The sequence below is a fragment of the Thermobia domestica genome, chromosome 1 (genome assembly GCF_964235325.1).
Source record: "Thermobia domestica chromosome 1, izTheDome1.hap1.1, whole genome shotgun sequence".
In the NCBI taxonomy this organism is placed as follows: Eukaryota; Metazoa; Arthropoda; class Insecta; order Zygentoma; family Lepismatidae; genus Thermobia; species Thermobia domestica.
Window position 1 is genome coordinate 371,763,664 of NC_137454.1, and position 14,089 is coordinate 371,777,752.

At 34.2% G+C, this 14,089-nt stretch overlaps 1 protein-coding gene across 1 annotated transcript in view; it reads left to right on the plus strand.

Moving 5' to 3' along the window:
* Window positions 1-14,089, plus strand: part of RpL13A (ribosomal protein L13A) — a 55,837-nt gene that overhangs the window by 28,913 nt on the left and 12,835 nt on the right. The window contains exons 3-4 of the mRNA XM_081730950.1: window positions 1,527-1,636; window positions 10,555-10,700. Coding sequence (XP_081587076.1) covers window positions 1,527-1,636; window positions 10,555-10,700 — 256 coding nt within the window. The remainder of the gene's footprint in view (window positions 1-1,526; window positions 1,637-10,554; window positions 10,701-14,089) is intronic.

Sequence of the window (14,089 nt, forward strand, 5' to 3'; positions counted from 1 at the left end):
TAAGGAGGTAATATGTAATAACTCAGATACTTTATGAAGTATTAATTATCAAGCAACCGTAGAGGCTTAAACATATTCAGCATTAGGATCTTCACATGCTTAAAGTTTCAACTTCAGTGAATATCTCCGATAGTTTAGAAACGTAACCTATTTTAACTTAATAACGTTTTGTAGGTTAAAATGCAAGTTAGGTTTGGATAACTGTGGATGGTAAGGCGAACATTTGGATTAACATGTTTATTAAGGCATATACATTAACTACTTTTCTGAAGGATTTCGACAATCTATATTTAACTGATTTACAAATCATTCCAGTTTCATGGCACAGTTCCACTAGTGACTGGTTTCTTGTCTCACATATCTATTGTTGCTAACGCATTCATCCAGCGCAGTACAATTGTGATTTATGGCAACATGTGCGCAGCCGGGATGAGGGGGATGGCCTGTTGTTGTTCGACATGTGGGAGTGGGAGACATTCATATCCAATCCGCGATTGTCTTTTCTTTAGCACACACGCATATCCATAGACGTCCTTCATCCGACGGAACTTCTCAGCCAGTTAACATTCCTCTGCACTCAGAAACAGAATGACTGCTTACTGATTTTGTGTGATGAAATGGCACGATTCAAAACCCTTATTCCTGCAAAGACAGGAAAAGTTTCACAATGATTACTACACTAATGCTACAAAAAATACATGCCACTACAACATTACTATCCTGTGTCAACTGTTTATACCAGGAATGCCGAACGAGTTTCATTTGATCATCCCTTATACAAAGTTCAGAAATGCAAATGGTATTTATTTCATTATTGTGCTCACGAAATTTAGCTCGAGGAATACTACTGCTGTAGAGACACCCATAGAAACTGTCTGCCACATTTTTCCCAACGGTGCTGAGTTGCTTCACCGTCAGTACGTTTTTAGCCCATTGGTTTATGAGTTATTTTTTTTTTTTTTTTCCTTTCAAATTTACTGAAGTTTTAATACTATGATTTTACTGATTCGTTCTTAAAGCTTATAAATAAATGAAATACAACTTTAATTCAGTTTGCTAAATATTTAATTATATATACTAGTCCTGTTTAACCGAATTTGTAATAATGATGAATGTAAATACTTTGTGGACGTATGGCATAAAAACTACAATGCATAAAAATCGAACCAACTTGTGCTTGGTAGGCACTAAAAAGCACGTATGCGATCTAACCGAATCAGAGCAGGAGCTCAGCAAGTGGTCCGAGCAGTAGCGAGGGGTGCGTGCGTATGCATACCACGTTTATGCATATATCACGTCAGTGGTAGTGGATATATGCATAAACGCAATCTTTTTTTTCTTTTTTCTTTTTTTTTTTATACACGGGGTTTTTCAAACCCTGAACATTTAGGTAATTCCTGTTTCGAGTATGATCAACTGTTAATGTGCCTACTAGATACTAATGAGGGTGTGTAAATTACTTTTTGTAATGTGATGTCCATTCAAGGCGAATCTTTAACAGTTTTTATTATGTTTTCTATTTGTAGAAATAAACTAAAATATTTGGCATTCCTTCGGAAAAGATGTAACGTAAATCCTGCAAGAGGACCTTTCCACTATCGAGCTCCAAGTAAAATCTTCTGGAGAACAGTACGAGGTAAGAACGCTGTGGCATTTAGTTCTACTGGACCATTTCTTAGCTTTACTATTATTATTTACAACATATTGTTGGTTCAGCTTTCCCCGTTTCTTTTCAATTTTTTTGATAGTTCTTTCCACTATACAGGGTTCCCACATTCTGGAAAATCAGGGAAAGTCATGGAAATTATGCATTTCGTGTAAAATATCATGGAAAGTCAGGGAACGTAAATGTGCAAGGACGGAGTACTGTATGTAAATGTGGACATGTGAAGAGAAAGGCAATGATACATCATTCCCAGTGTTGATAGTGATAGTACAGTGTTGCTATTTCATACTAAGGAAATGAGGTGGTAGTAGTAGTAGTGTATATATATATATATATATATATATATGTGTGTGTGTGTGTGTGTGTGTATGAGACGGAGAAGGGGGAGGGGATAATAATTGATAATTTGAAAGTAGAAGTCGAAGTATGACTTGTCATTTAGAATTTTTCCTTATTGAAAGCATAAGGTTCTAAAGTCGCACAGGTTCTGAAAAATACTAGCTCTATTGTTGAACGTGTACGCCTACATAAAGCTACCATGCTTACATATCTTAAAGGATGCATGTATTTAAACTTACGCAGGTGCTACACTTAGTGAAAATTCTTTTCATTCCTTTTATCTCTTTCTACTCCACAACTCCTCCTAAAGTGTTGGAATGATTTTAATGAAACTTGTTAGATGAATATGATTGTGAGATACTTTGATTGCAGTACAAATAGAGTGGCAAATCAGTATTACAATAGTGCGTTCTTGGATCATGCAACATCAACAGTTCTACTGCAATCTTTTGTCAGCGGACTGTGCCCTCTTCCACCAAACAACTTGTTGCAGGTGTCAATGGATGGGCCCAATGTTAATCATTGCTTCCTGAAGAACTTAAAAGAAAAACTAACTGAAGATTTCCCAGATGAAAAAAAAAATATATATATAAATAAATAAATAAATAAAATGGATATTGGTGTGTGTGGTTTACATGTTATCAATGGTTCAATTAAAAGTGGTATCCAGTCTGTTGGATGAGACTTGCACAGTTTTCTTCGTGACATATACTATTTGTTTTGTGATTCTCCAGCTCGTCGGGTAGATTATACTGCTTCCACTGGTAGCAAGATGTTTCCTTTCAAACACTGTGCAATAAGATGGGTAGAGAACATAGCGTGTGTGGAACATGCTTTACTTATTTTTGATGACATAAAGCAGTTTGTACGAACAAATAAAGAGATCAAGAGTAAACCATTTAAAATTGTTGTGGAAGGTACAGGTGATGCTTTCATGAAGTGTAAATTATGTTTCTTCAAGACTGTCTCAGCAGAGTGTGAACCAATTTTAAGAAAATTTCAGAGTCCTAAGCCATTTGTTTGTTTTCTGTACTCAGAACTTCTAAGTCTTTAAGGAATCGAATGACTCGTTGTGTCAAACAAAGCAGTATGAAACTTGCTGACAGTGCAGTGAAGCTTCTTGCATTAGATTTGACATCCAATGAAAATTTGTTGGAATCAGGAAAGGTAGACATTGGTTTTAAGACAGAAAAACTACTGAAAGAACTTAAAGCATCAGATAAAGAAAAACTATCTTTCCGGCTTGAGTGTCGAAACTTTTTTGCTGGGCACAATGAAGAAGATTGAGGAAAGGAGCCCTCTGAAGTACAAACTGGTACGTGCTGTCAGCTTTGGATCGCAGTCTACAAAAGAACAATCCAGAACTTGCTCAGACTAGGATGGAATGCATACTACAAACTCTGCATGAGCATAGCAGGATATCTGATTCTATAGCTAAGAAAGCAAGGAGTCAGTTTATGTCTTTCTGTACTGAAATCCAAGAATCCTTTGCAGTTGACTTCAGAGAATTCGAAGAGAAAATGTTCAGCCAGCACTAGGTTAGATGACTTCCTTGCAAAGGTATTGTCCAAGAAACAAAGAGTATGTTGATTTGTAGCATATTGTGAAAATAAGTTTATCTCACGGCAATGCCTCAGTGGAGGGCGGGTTCTCAGTCAGTAAGACACTTATTGTAGAAAACCAAATAGAAGACTCTCTAGTTGCACAAAGGCGGGTGCATGATGCAATTATGTACTATGGAGGTGCAGAATCTGTTCCCATTGATCGAAGAATGCTTCTTTCAATTCGTTCAGCTCGGAGACGCTATGATGAAGTCAAAGCTGAGAAAAGAAAAGTATGTGCTGAAGTCAAGAAATTAGAAGTAAAGAAGAAACAATTGGAATTATGTTATAAACAAGAACAGGACGCTCTCGTACAACAAATTGAAGAACTGAAAGCAAAACAAAGTTCTGTTTAAAATGTTTGTAATATATCTCAAAGCTGTCACTGTTAGGATTTTCTTAATTGCATATTTTGTTGTTTCGTCAAGCCAAAAAATAACTAATTTCCAATGTCAAGGTATGTGGTATTGTATCATACATATATAATATTGTTATATACTTAAATATTAAATTTTGTCTAAATTGTTGAATATAAAAAATACATAAATGGTAATTAAAGGAGTGTGATGGACGGCTATGGGGATGGAGGAGGCGTTAAAAAAAGTGTATAAAAGGTCTTACCACATATCTTCCCATTGATATTCAAGAATTCAAGTTAGGGAAAACAAGAATTTGAGTCAGGGAATGTCATGGAAAGTCAGGGAAAAGGATCTTCACTTTTCTGTGGGAACCCTGCTATAGTTTGGCTATCCTAGATCTTGACAAATGCTGTTCCGCGTTATGTAAATTTTCCTGTCTAACTGGGTTGTCTTCAACTCAAAACTGAGAGCAAGCACGTTACGGCTTGCAAGTTTGAAGTAAAAATTGAGGCAGGCCGGAGCAACGGGATTGTCAGTAGTACTGCAAGCTACCAAGTTAAATCGGGATAGAGAGGTATTATCGGGAACATCTTCGTCCATACATGTACCTGTTATCATAACTCTAGTTATATGCAATTCTAAATGAACATGATAATGTGTGTATCTATTTTATGAACAGGAAGACAAAAAGACAAACTTTTTTTTTAAAAAAAAAGTTATAATTGAATGCCTCATGGGTGATTGAAATTGTCCTGTGACACTAATTTTTTTGTTTAACACGCACAAGCTTATACACGAATGTTCGCTGATCATCAGAATTAAAACGTCTGTTCCACAGAACTGAAATTTGATTTCATACAGGAGGACCGATAAAAAATCATCATAATAACGTTTTATAATAACAGTACAAACTTGCTTTCACCGAACGCTACACATTTTTTTTTTTTTTTTTTTTTTTTAACCCAGTAATATTCCTTCTTCACGCAGATATCGCACTGTTAGAATGATCCACTTCTTCCGCTACATGGTTTAAGCTTAGGAGGGGAGGTTTTTTATTATTATTATTGTGAATAAAGTGTTTCCTAAGAGCTTTTGATTTTTTACATTGTTCGTTTGAATGTAATGTTCACTATTGTAAGTTTAATAATATAATCTAATATATAAGAATTTTAGGAATGATCAAAAAATGAATCGAAAGATTGCGATCTTGAATAATTAGTTTTTGGATCAGGAGCTACAAAATTTTTTAATGACCTTTTTTATTTTTTTAAATTTCTATTTATTTATTTTTTTTTTTTTTTTAACGGAATAAGCACATCATACTGAGTTAAGTGATAGTTTAGGTGTGACTACACTGTATGTAGTTCTTCAGATATAAGGCGTACAAGAACATTTTTGATTGAAATATATTGGATCTTTTGATTCAGTAATGTGATGCGAGCAGATGTGGACTCTCCCGTAGTACTAGGAGTAACCAGGGGTGTCATTTTGGAAAGAGTAAGGAAAATTCCCATCCCCTTGTTGGAGAAACCCATGTTTTTAGTAAATTGTATGCTAATATACTGAATAATAATAATAATAATAATAAAATAAAATAAAATAAATGTAAAACTCTATCGGTGGACAGTCTTGCCTCCCCCCTTTCGTGGCAAAATCTGAAATGACGCTACTGAGTATAACTCATTTTCATTTTACCAAAGTTCCTAAAACCTATTTTTTTTTAAAATTGTATTTATAGTACTCGCGTCGAGTCGTGAAGCTTGACCTAGATTTACCGACTTCACCACCCAATAGAACGCGAGGGTGTGTTCAGGTCGTCAACCCCCACCCATCAGATTTTGTCAATGTCTTCTCTCGCGCTACACGGAAAACATCTCCCGAGAGTACAGTGTTGTCGGATTGGGATCAAGTTTCGTTTTGTTAATTGTTTTCTGTTGCGTTATATTTTCGTTGTTACTATTTGTGAAGTGTTATTGGTAATTTTTAAATGCCTTTTTTTATATACTCGTTTACTAGGTCTTCAAAGTTTGGCAACATAGTTAGTGAATTTCAGCTTTTTGACGTTTCCCCAAGTGTGCGCTCGGAAAGCGGCTCCACGAATTGTACCGAAGTTTTCCGATGTGTTGGAGCTCAGGCAAAATATTTCTATGATTGGTTTAGAGCCCAAGCTTCACGATTCGGCGAGAGTACTATAGTCTCTTATTCAAACACGGCAGTTTACTAGAGTGTGATAAATTTTACCCTAGAACTATCTTCCTACGGCCTACTTTGACAGTTGGCCATTCGTACTGGTTTACCAGTGATATGTTAATGAGTTACTTTGCTTATTTTTTCTTTTATCTAAGTGCCATGTTGTCCTCTTAATGTCCCTTTCAAAAAATGTATAAAGTAGCTGCTTTCCTCAGATGGAGTCCAATGGAGCCCATGATTTTCATTTCTCATTGTTTCTTTTGCTCAGCAGATGATGCTTTAGTTGTTAGTTTTTGATTCCTTTATTTCCACAATCTCCGTATATTTGATGCCAGTTTTGCTAAAAAGATTTTATGCTCTGTTATTATTATTATTATTATTATTATTATTATTATTATTAAGATTTTGACAGACGGGTCATTTCATGTCAAATCAAAGAGGGTTGTTCGACCATCAGTTTTTTTAAAGCAAAAATTACCTTACTAGTGACACATTGGGAAAGAATCTGCCGCCACCTTGGATTTAGATTAATTTGTGTTCACTACCAGGAGTGAAAATGAGAGTTTGCAGTGGTGTAGAAAAAACTGGCTGCTCCATGGTTACTACGAAAGATAGAACGGTTTGTACTACCATAAAGCAGAGATATTGGTCTTGAACAAAACATATAAAGCAGGGTGTTTTGCTAAAAGGGATTTTCAGGATCTCGAATGCAGCCATCAAAAGTACAAAATTGACCACAATTTCAAAAGCCTGTAAGTATTTGAGACCTCAAGTAGGGTTGTTTTCTGCACAAGAACTATGGTTAAAAGGATTTTCAGAAATGGTAAACTATAGTTGGAGTTGAAAATGCATCGTGTAAATTTTGAGTTCCGATTTTTTTAATATTTATAGCACTTGATACTCTCGCTAGTTCTAATAGAAACTGTGTTTCATTTTGTGGTTTGCACTGACGAACAATTTAGAGGTTCTCAAAATCCATATTTATGTATATATAGTCATTGTCAAAAGTCTGAGCACACTACTGATTTTTCAGAATTAAAAAAAAAATAAAATAAAAATTAAACACCCATACAAAGCCCATTAAAATAAACATCATTGCTCATGTAAAGAATTGGAACATGTGGTTTTGTTTTCATTGAGACAAATTTATTGAGTGTATGCGTTTAATAAAATGTCAACCGTTAGCCGTGGTAAGAGCTTAAATTCCAAGCATTTGTTTGCTTAATTTATCCAGCTTTTGTGAAACTATGCGAAACTCTGAAAGGCCTTCCAAAGACTGATATTCGTTGGCATCTATTTACAGATGATCCTGTCAAATGCATCTTATAAGAGCTCGATAGGTAACAAATCCGGTGACTGTGACAATAATTCCACTTGTTAGTGATGTAAGCGGCTGTGCATTGTAAATAATTTGAGATGGTGATCCTGTTGTTGTACTAAGTTACTGTCCCAAATCCACCTTCCTAATGGAATTCCATGCCTCACTTAAGCGTGAAACACGTTTTTGTCTATTCCATTAATTCGAAATATTATGAACTTAGTAGTCTGTAAACCATTCCCAAAAGTGGCGCTACCTTCTGTGTGCCTTACTGTAGGTATTACACGATGGGGATGAAAGCCTCTTCGGGAGGACGACGCACAAACTTCTAGTGTTGGAAGGCGAAAATTGGAATTTAGATTCGTCGATCCAGTGCGCTCTCGTCCATTGTTCATCATTCCAGTTTTTATTGTATTGTATTGGCCCGTGAGCGTGAGTAAATTTTTGTTATGTTTCCTGTTTTACCTCAATCCTATTCCCAAGACCATACGAATGGAGGGCTAGGTGTCTCAGAGGTGCGGGAGGTCCATGGTTCGATCCCCGGCCATGTTTGTGGTGAACAGCATTATGCCCGTGTGTGTTCTCGGGTACTCCCGTTTCCTTCCACTTCCGTCATTCTACTAATTCTTGCATCATTCACTTGCCTTAATCATTGTCTCTTATCCTGAAGGATATCGTGGGACGTTAAACTCAAAAATGTCATTTTTGATACCGATTGGAAATGGCTCTTCCGTAGTTTTATTGATTCTTCTTTGAGCAATTTTTCGCAGTATGTCACTCGCTTCTCTCAAAATAACCACTTGAACATGTGTTTAGCTACTTAGTTAATAGTTCCTCTTGAGCATTTTATAGTATTTGCATGTTCTTCCCACTATTCAACTGGTTGACGCGAATGAAAACTGTGAGATCGTATGTTACAGATTTGCATTCAGTTTCGCTCATATTACGACACGATTGAATAGTGCATACACAAATGATTCATTGAAGTAGAGACTACTGCTGACAAGGGTTCATACACATACCACTAGGTGTCGTTGAAACTATGCATCAAAGTGTGACGTTAATTGTCTGTTCATGAGTTCTCTTTATTGACAAACAGCTTTCCTCAATAAATTTTCAGCAAGACCATGAATTTTCGTATTCTTATATGAAAAGTCATTATTTTCAAAAAACTAGTCCAATAAACTTGGTTTTGTATGAACACTTGTCTTTTATTTGGAAAATTTTAAAAAATCAATAGCGTGCTCAGACTTTTGGCAATGACTATAGGAATTTTGGAGGAAAAGAATGGAAAACATTAAGAAATCTCATATCTGTATTTCATAATGTGAATAACTTTGTATGGGTAAAAGCAATCGTCAGGTATTTCTTTTAGACTGTAGCATATGGAAAAAATATAAATAAGTACGTATAGTACTGTTTCCACGTCAATACTATCGTTAAGATGTGCATACTTTGACAGGTATAGACCTACTGATGCAGGTTCATGCAAGTTGTGACAAACCAAAACAAGATAAGTTGCTTGTAGCTCTCAGTCTGTTGTGAATCCCTGCAGAATGCACGCGTGCCATTGTAAGCTCCTGTGTTGAAGTTTGCTAGGCTTCATTGGCTTCATTGCTAGTATTGCTAGACTAAGAATTGTGCAAGATATCATGGAGTGCGCTGTAGGTTGCTATACCAGTGAAACAAAGCTTTTTCTTTCTTTCTTTTTTTTTTCTTTTCTTTTTTTTTTTTTTTTTTTTTTTTTTTTTTTTTAAAGTTTGGAGAAATAAATACTATTTGCACGTGTCATTACAAAAAGTGTGTGGAAAAATAGCAACATCCATTTGGAAACTTACATTGTGATCCATTTACATTCCATAACAAAAGTAATAAAAAAAGAAGTTGATAACAATGACCAAGAAAATGTGCAAATAGTGGACATAAAAAGTTACACCAGGAAAACCCATGTATATTTCGTACCATAGTATACTGTTCAAGTGTAATGAAAGTGGTGCAAACAATGACAATAATGAACCTTTCACATCCATTCAGGAAGCTGTACAATCCGCAAACAAAGCAGGTAAAGAAATGGGAGTCTCTTCAATTAAAATGAGAAAACGAAGCAATAAGAATTTAAGAAAGAAAAAAAAATCCTTAAATATATCGATCAGTTTCATTGATCCCCAATTATTGAAATATTCTGTGTTGCGGAAGAAATTTTGTTAGCAGTGACGTGTTACCTACCACGTTGCAAAGCAGGGTGATATGCTATGAAATTCTAGGTTTGGCCATGTGAGTTTTATGGGTAATGCAGTAGCTGTGGTTCAGCCTCGTCACTATATGAAGGGTACGGGGAAAAAACAAGGAATGTCCATGTATGTGCTTTTTCGGGTGCTTTGTCCTATCTGCTGGTGACTCTTGATACTATTTAACTGTATATGCCATGCATGCGTAAATTTAGAAATGTCCATGTAAAAAGGGGCAATCATTTAACTAACCCTATTCTTTTTACGAGGTTTTCAATATTAAACGCCGTTTTCTCGAAAATGTAGTTTTGTGACATTCCTTCTTTTTTCCCCCCTTACCCTTCATATGGTCTCAAGGACTGTTACCGTGGTTATTAGCACTATAGTTTTTACCAAAGAATACCTACCGTTTAAGCCTGTGGTTCCCAACCTTATTTACCTGGCGTCCCTTTTGTGAACCTTTCATAATTTATCCCCCTCCCCTCTTTGCTGCTCTTTTCTGATTCTTCTTATGAATTCAGGTGCAGTATTGAATTATCAAATCAATAATAATTTTTACCAGTCTTTATTTATTTTCAGTTAACATCAACATACTATTGCAGTGCAGTATTAATTTTTACTGTCTTTGTTGTTAATGGAATCACAGTTCTTACTCAATGGTTTTTGTTTGTACGGTGTTAATGTAACACATTTCGTTACAATATTCGTGCTATTTGTAATTGGAAATGCAGTTTTTTTTTCTTTCTGTTGGTTCTGCTTGCACCTCTTGTTGAATCTTCAAGCCCCCAGGTTGGAAACCGCAGCAAGACGACTACTCGAGACTATTTTGACACGGTTTTTATTTTCCTTTCAGGTATGTTACCTCACAAAACAGAGCGCGGTAAGGAAGCTTTGAAACGTCTGCGTGCTATCGATGGCTGTACCGCTAGATACGAGAAGAGGCGTCATTTCGTTGTTCCAGGGACAATGCGAGTGTTATGCCTTCAGTCTGGTAGAAAGGTAAGATTTTTTTTTGTTTGTTTGTTTGTTTGTTTGTTTTTGTTTATTGAAGTTATCTCAATAAAAAATGACCTGCATAAATGCCTAATAATAGGGAAGAGTTTGAGGTGGTATTTTTGTTTCGTATATGAGAGTTACGGTTATCAGTTGTAGTTCGTTTCAACCACTTCCAGTTTTAGTCGGAAGTTAAAAATGGAGACGTATTTTTGGGACGCTTAATCGATTGCAGAAAGATGGCCCCGCATGGCGTAATTGCTACCGCTTCACCCTTTGATGTGAACGGTTTCTGGTTCGATCCTCAGTGAAGATATTCGCTCGATAAAATGTGAAAGCTTTTTGAGGTCAGTCATCTTGAGTGGCATTTTTCTTTGTTTTCCTTATTCACAACAGGGAAATGCTGGGATGGTACCTAACAGTGGTCCCATGCTGCTGCCTTTTTCCTACTCAATTTCCCGGGTAGCGTGATCGCCGTGGTACGTCATCCCTGATGCGTGACGGATTCGCATGGCTGTATATACCTAAAGCCTTGAAATATTAATTCCTAATCATATTCATTGCAGAAAACCACATCTCTCTCGCTGTTTTTGCTCTACAGCGATCCGTTGAAACGGAAATGGTTTGTTTCTACCACTTCGGGTTGAGTATCGGCTCCAAAATGAACTCAATTCCTAATTTTTGACCCACTACGTTCTGATCAAATTTGATTATGATTGATCACGTAGTTTGTGCGACTTTGTATCTACGGGAAGGACGAACATAGTAAATATATAAAGGATATTTTGGTAAACAAAAACTGCTTAAAAATAGAAAGGATAGTGTTGGACGACTACGGAGCTGGTGGAAGTCGATTAAGAAAATGATTTCTTTTAACCTGGCCATAAATGGTAGTTTGTGGTGTCACGGATTAGGGAAATCAATACTAGGATTTCAGTGTGTTTAACCTAGGTCACTTTTGATTTAAGTTTTACTTGCCCTTCCGATTTGATAAAGTGTTCAACTGAAAATCTTTAAATTAATCGGTTGTTCATTATTTTCTGGAAGTTAAATGGCTCTATGTAAATAATAAAAAAAAAAAAAAAGTTTGTACTTTGTATGATTGTCCCATAGGCTAAAAGAGAGAGAAGAATTGGTGGAATGAGATCGTGATTGCAAGGAGTCGTGAAGCTTGATTTACGATTTACTACCCAATAGAACACTAGAGTATGTTCCGGTCGTCAGCACATGTCATGAAATTTTATTAGTTCCCTCTCTCGGGCTATCTGAGAGAACAGTATTGTCGGACTGTTTTTTTACTATTCTTGTACTGTTGTTTGTTACTCGTTCACTATGTCTTCAAAGTTTGGCAACGTTGGTATTGGTACACTTTAGCGTTTTCTCAAGAAGGCAGTCTCACGAACCATACCGAAAACTTCCGATATGTCACACCTGAAGGAAAAGAGCTCTATGATCGATGTGGAGCCCAGTCTTCATGGCTCGTTGCGGTCGCTAGTCTGCGTGATCCCGAGTACAAAATATTGCCATTAACATACTTGTGCCACCTCTCTTGCTATTACATTGCTATATATGGAGAATTACTGGAATTTTTATGATCTGATGTTATTGGTGTTGTCTTCAAGTCTATTTAAATGGCCTTTACTTCGTAAAAATTAAATTTTGTTACATGTAATCTGAATGGTTAATATTTTAGTAGACTTAAATTTCTGTATAATGCAAATTCATTTGGATAAAACAAGAAACATTTAATGAGGCTTTTAAGAAGAAAACAAAAATAACTTTTCATGTAAGTCAGTGAGCTAAAATATAGAATGTGTAGGTGCTTAGCACTACTAAGCGTAGTGAGACAGTTTGAGAGAAATGTGGTTGAAGGGTGCCTCGATCTAAATAGCCATAATTAATGGCGATGGAGTTCAATGTGTTATATAATACTTGGCACCTGGAAATGCATAAGGTATTTTTTTTAAAAAAAAAGTTGAAATTATATTTTAGTGTACATTTTTGTACATAATAATTAAAAAGTAACAACATAGTTAAGGTTGTGTGAATAGGGAAACAAACTTTTTTATTAAAAACAACAACAGCTAAGTAACCTTTATATAAGCTTTTTGAAACAAATAACCGTTTAAGTTTTTGAATTATATAGTTTAAATTATAATTGACTTTTTTTTTTTTTTTTTTTTTTTTTTACCTGCGAAGATTTTATAAGTTATTTAGGTAGTTTTTTAAAAGAAATTATTATTTAATTTTTTGAAAAAAATAGTTGAAATTGGAATTTTTTTTTTTTTTTTGGTTTATGTAGTTTTTATTACATATTTTAGTAGCTTTTAAAAAAATTATCACTCAAGTTTCCGAAAAACAGTTGAAATTGCAGCCTACTTTTTTACTTTTTTTGGCTAGCATATATTTTATAATATATTTTAATAGTTTTTTAAAATAAATTATTATTTAAATTTTGTAAGAAGTGAATAATTAAAATGTGCTAGTTAGGACTAATATTTTTGCGTAAAAATTATTTTATAGTATTAGTTTTTAAATGAGAAGTGTAATGAAAAACGCTTGCTTATACATTGTATTTAAATAATATAACAACGCTTGGACTGTAGTGTATATATATATAAGTGTAGGTTAAGTTTTTTTTGTTTTTTTAATGCAATTGTTTTTATTATTAGAACCTATAGTATATATTTATTATATGTTATTTATTGAATAGTTATTGATAATTTTGTAGGTATTTATTTATTGAGCAAAATATTAATTTAAAGTTACACTATTTAATATTTTATTTATTAGTATAAGTAGAATTAGTATATATTACACTTTATTATTTTTGTATGTATGGAGCACATTTTAGTAAGCTGTTAAAACATTTAAGTAATTTTTAAATAATATTATTATTATTTGAGCAACTAATAATTTTTGGAAAGGGTTTTAAAGAGATTTTAAAAATTAATTATTATTTGAACAGTTAATAATTTTTTGATTTTTTTAAAATATTTTTAAAAAAAATATTTGTATTTTGAACAATAATTGAATAATTATTTGTTATGTGAAGACAGAATATTTTAAGAATATGTTGTTGAAATATTTGAATATGAAATTATTTAAATTTTATTAGAACTGTTATGTTTTAATTGTAATTATAGTGTTGAAGTTGTTTATTGTTTTTTTTAAGACTTTTGATGTTTAAAATGAATAAAATAGTTGTATTTTACAGTATTATTTTTATGTACACAAGTTAATTTTGCTGAAATTGACAATAAATTTTAATGTTTAATACTACTGGCCGCATACATTTTTAATCCTGTGCGATTGATGAATTGATAGTATTTTAAATTTATTACTTTTTTTAGTGTATGTATATTATGAAGATTTATATGGTTAAAACTGTGAAT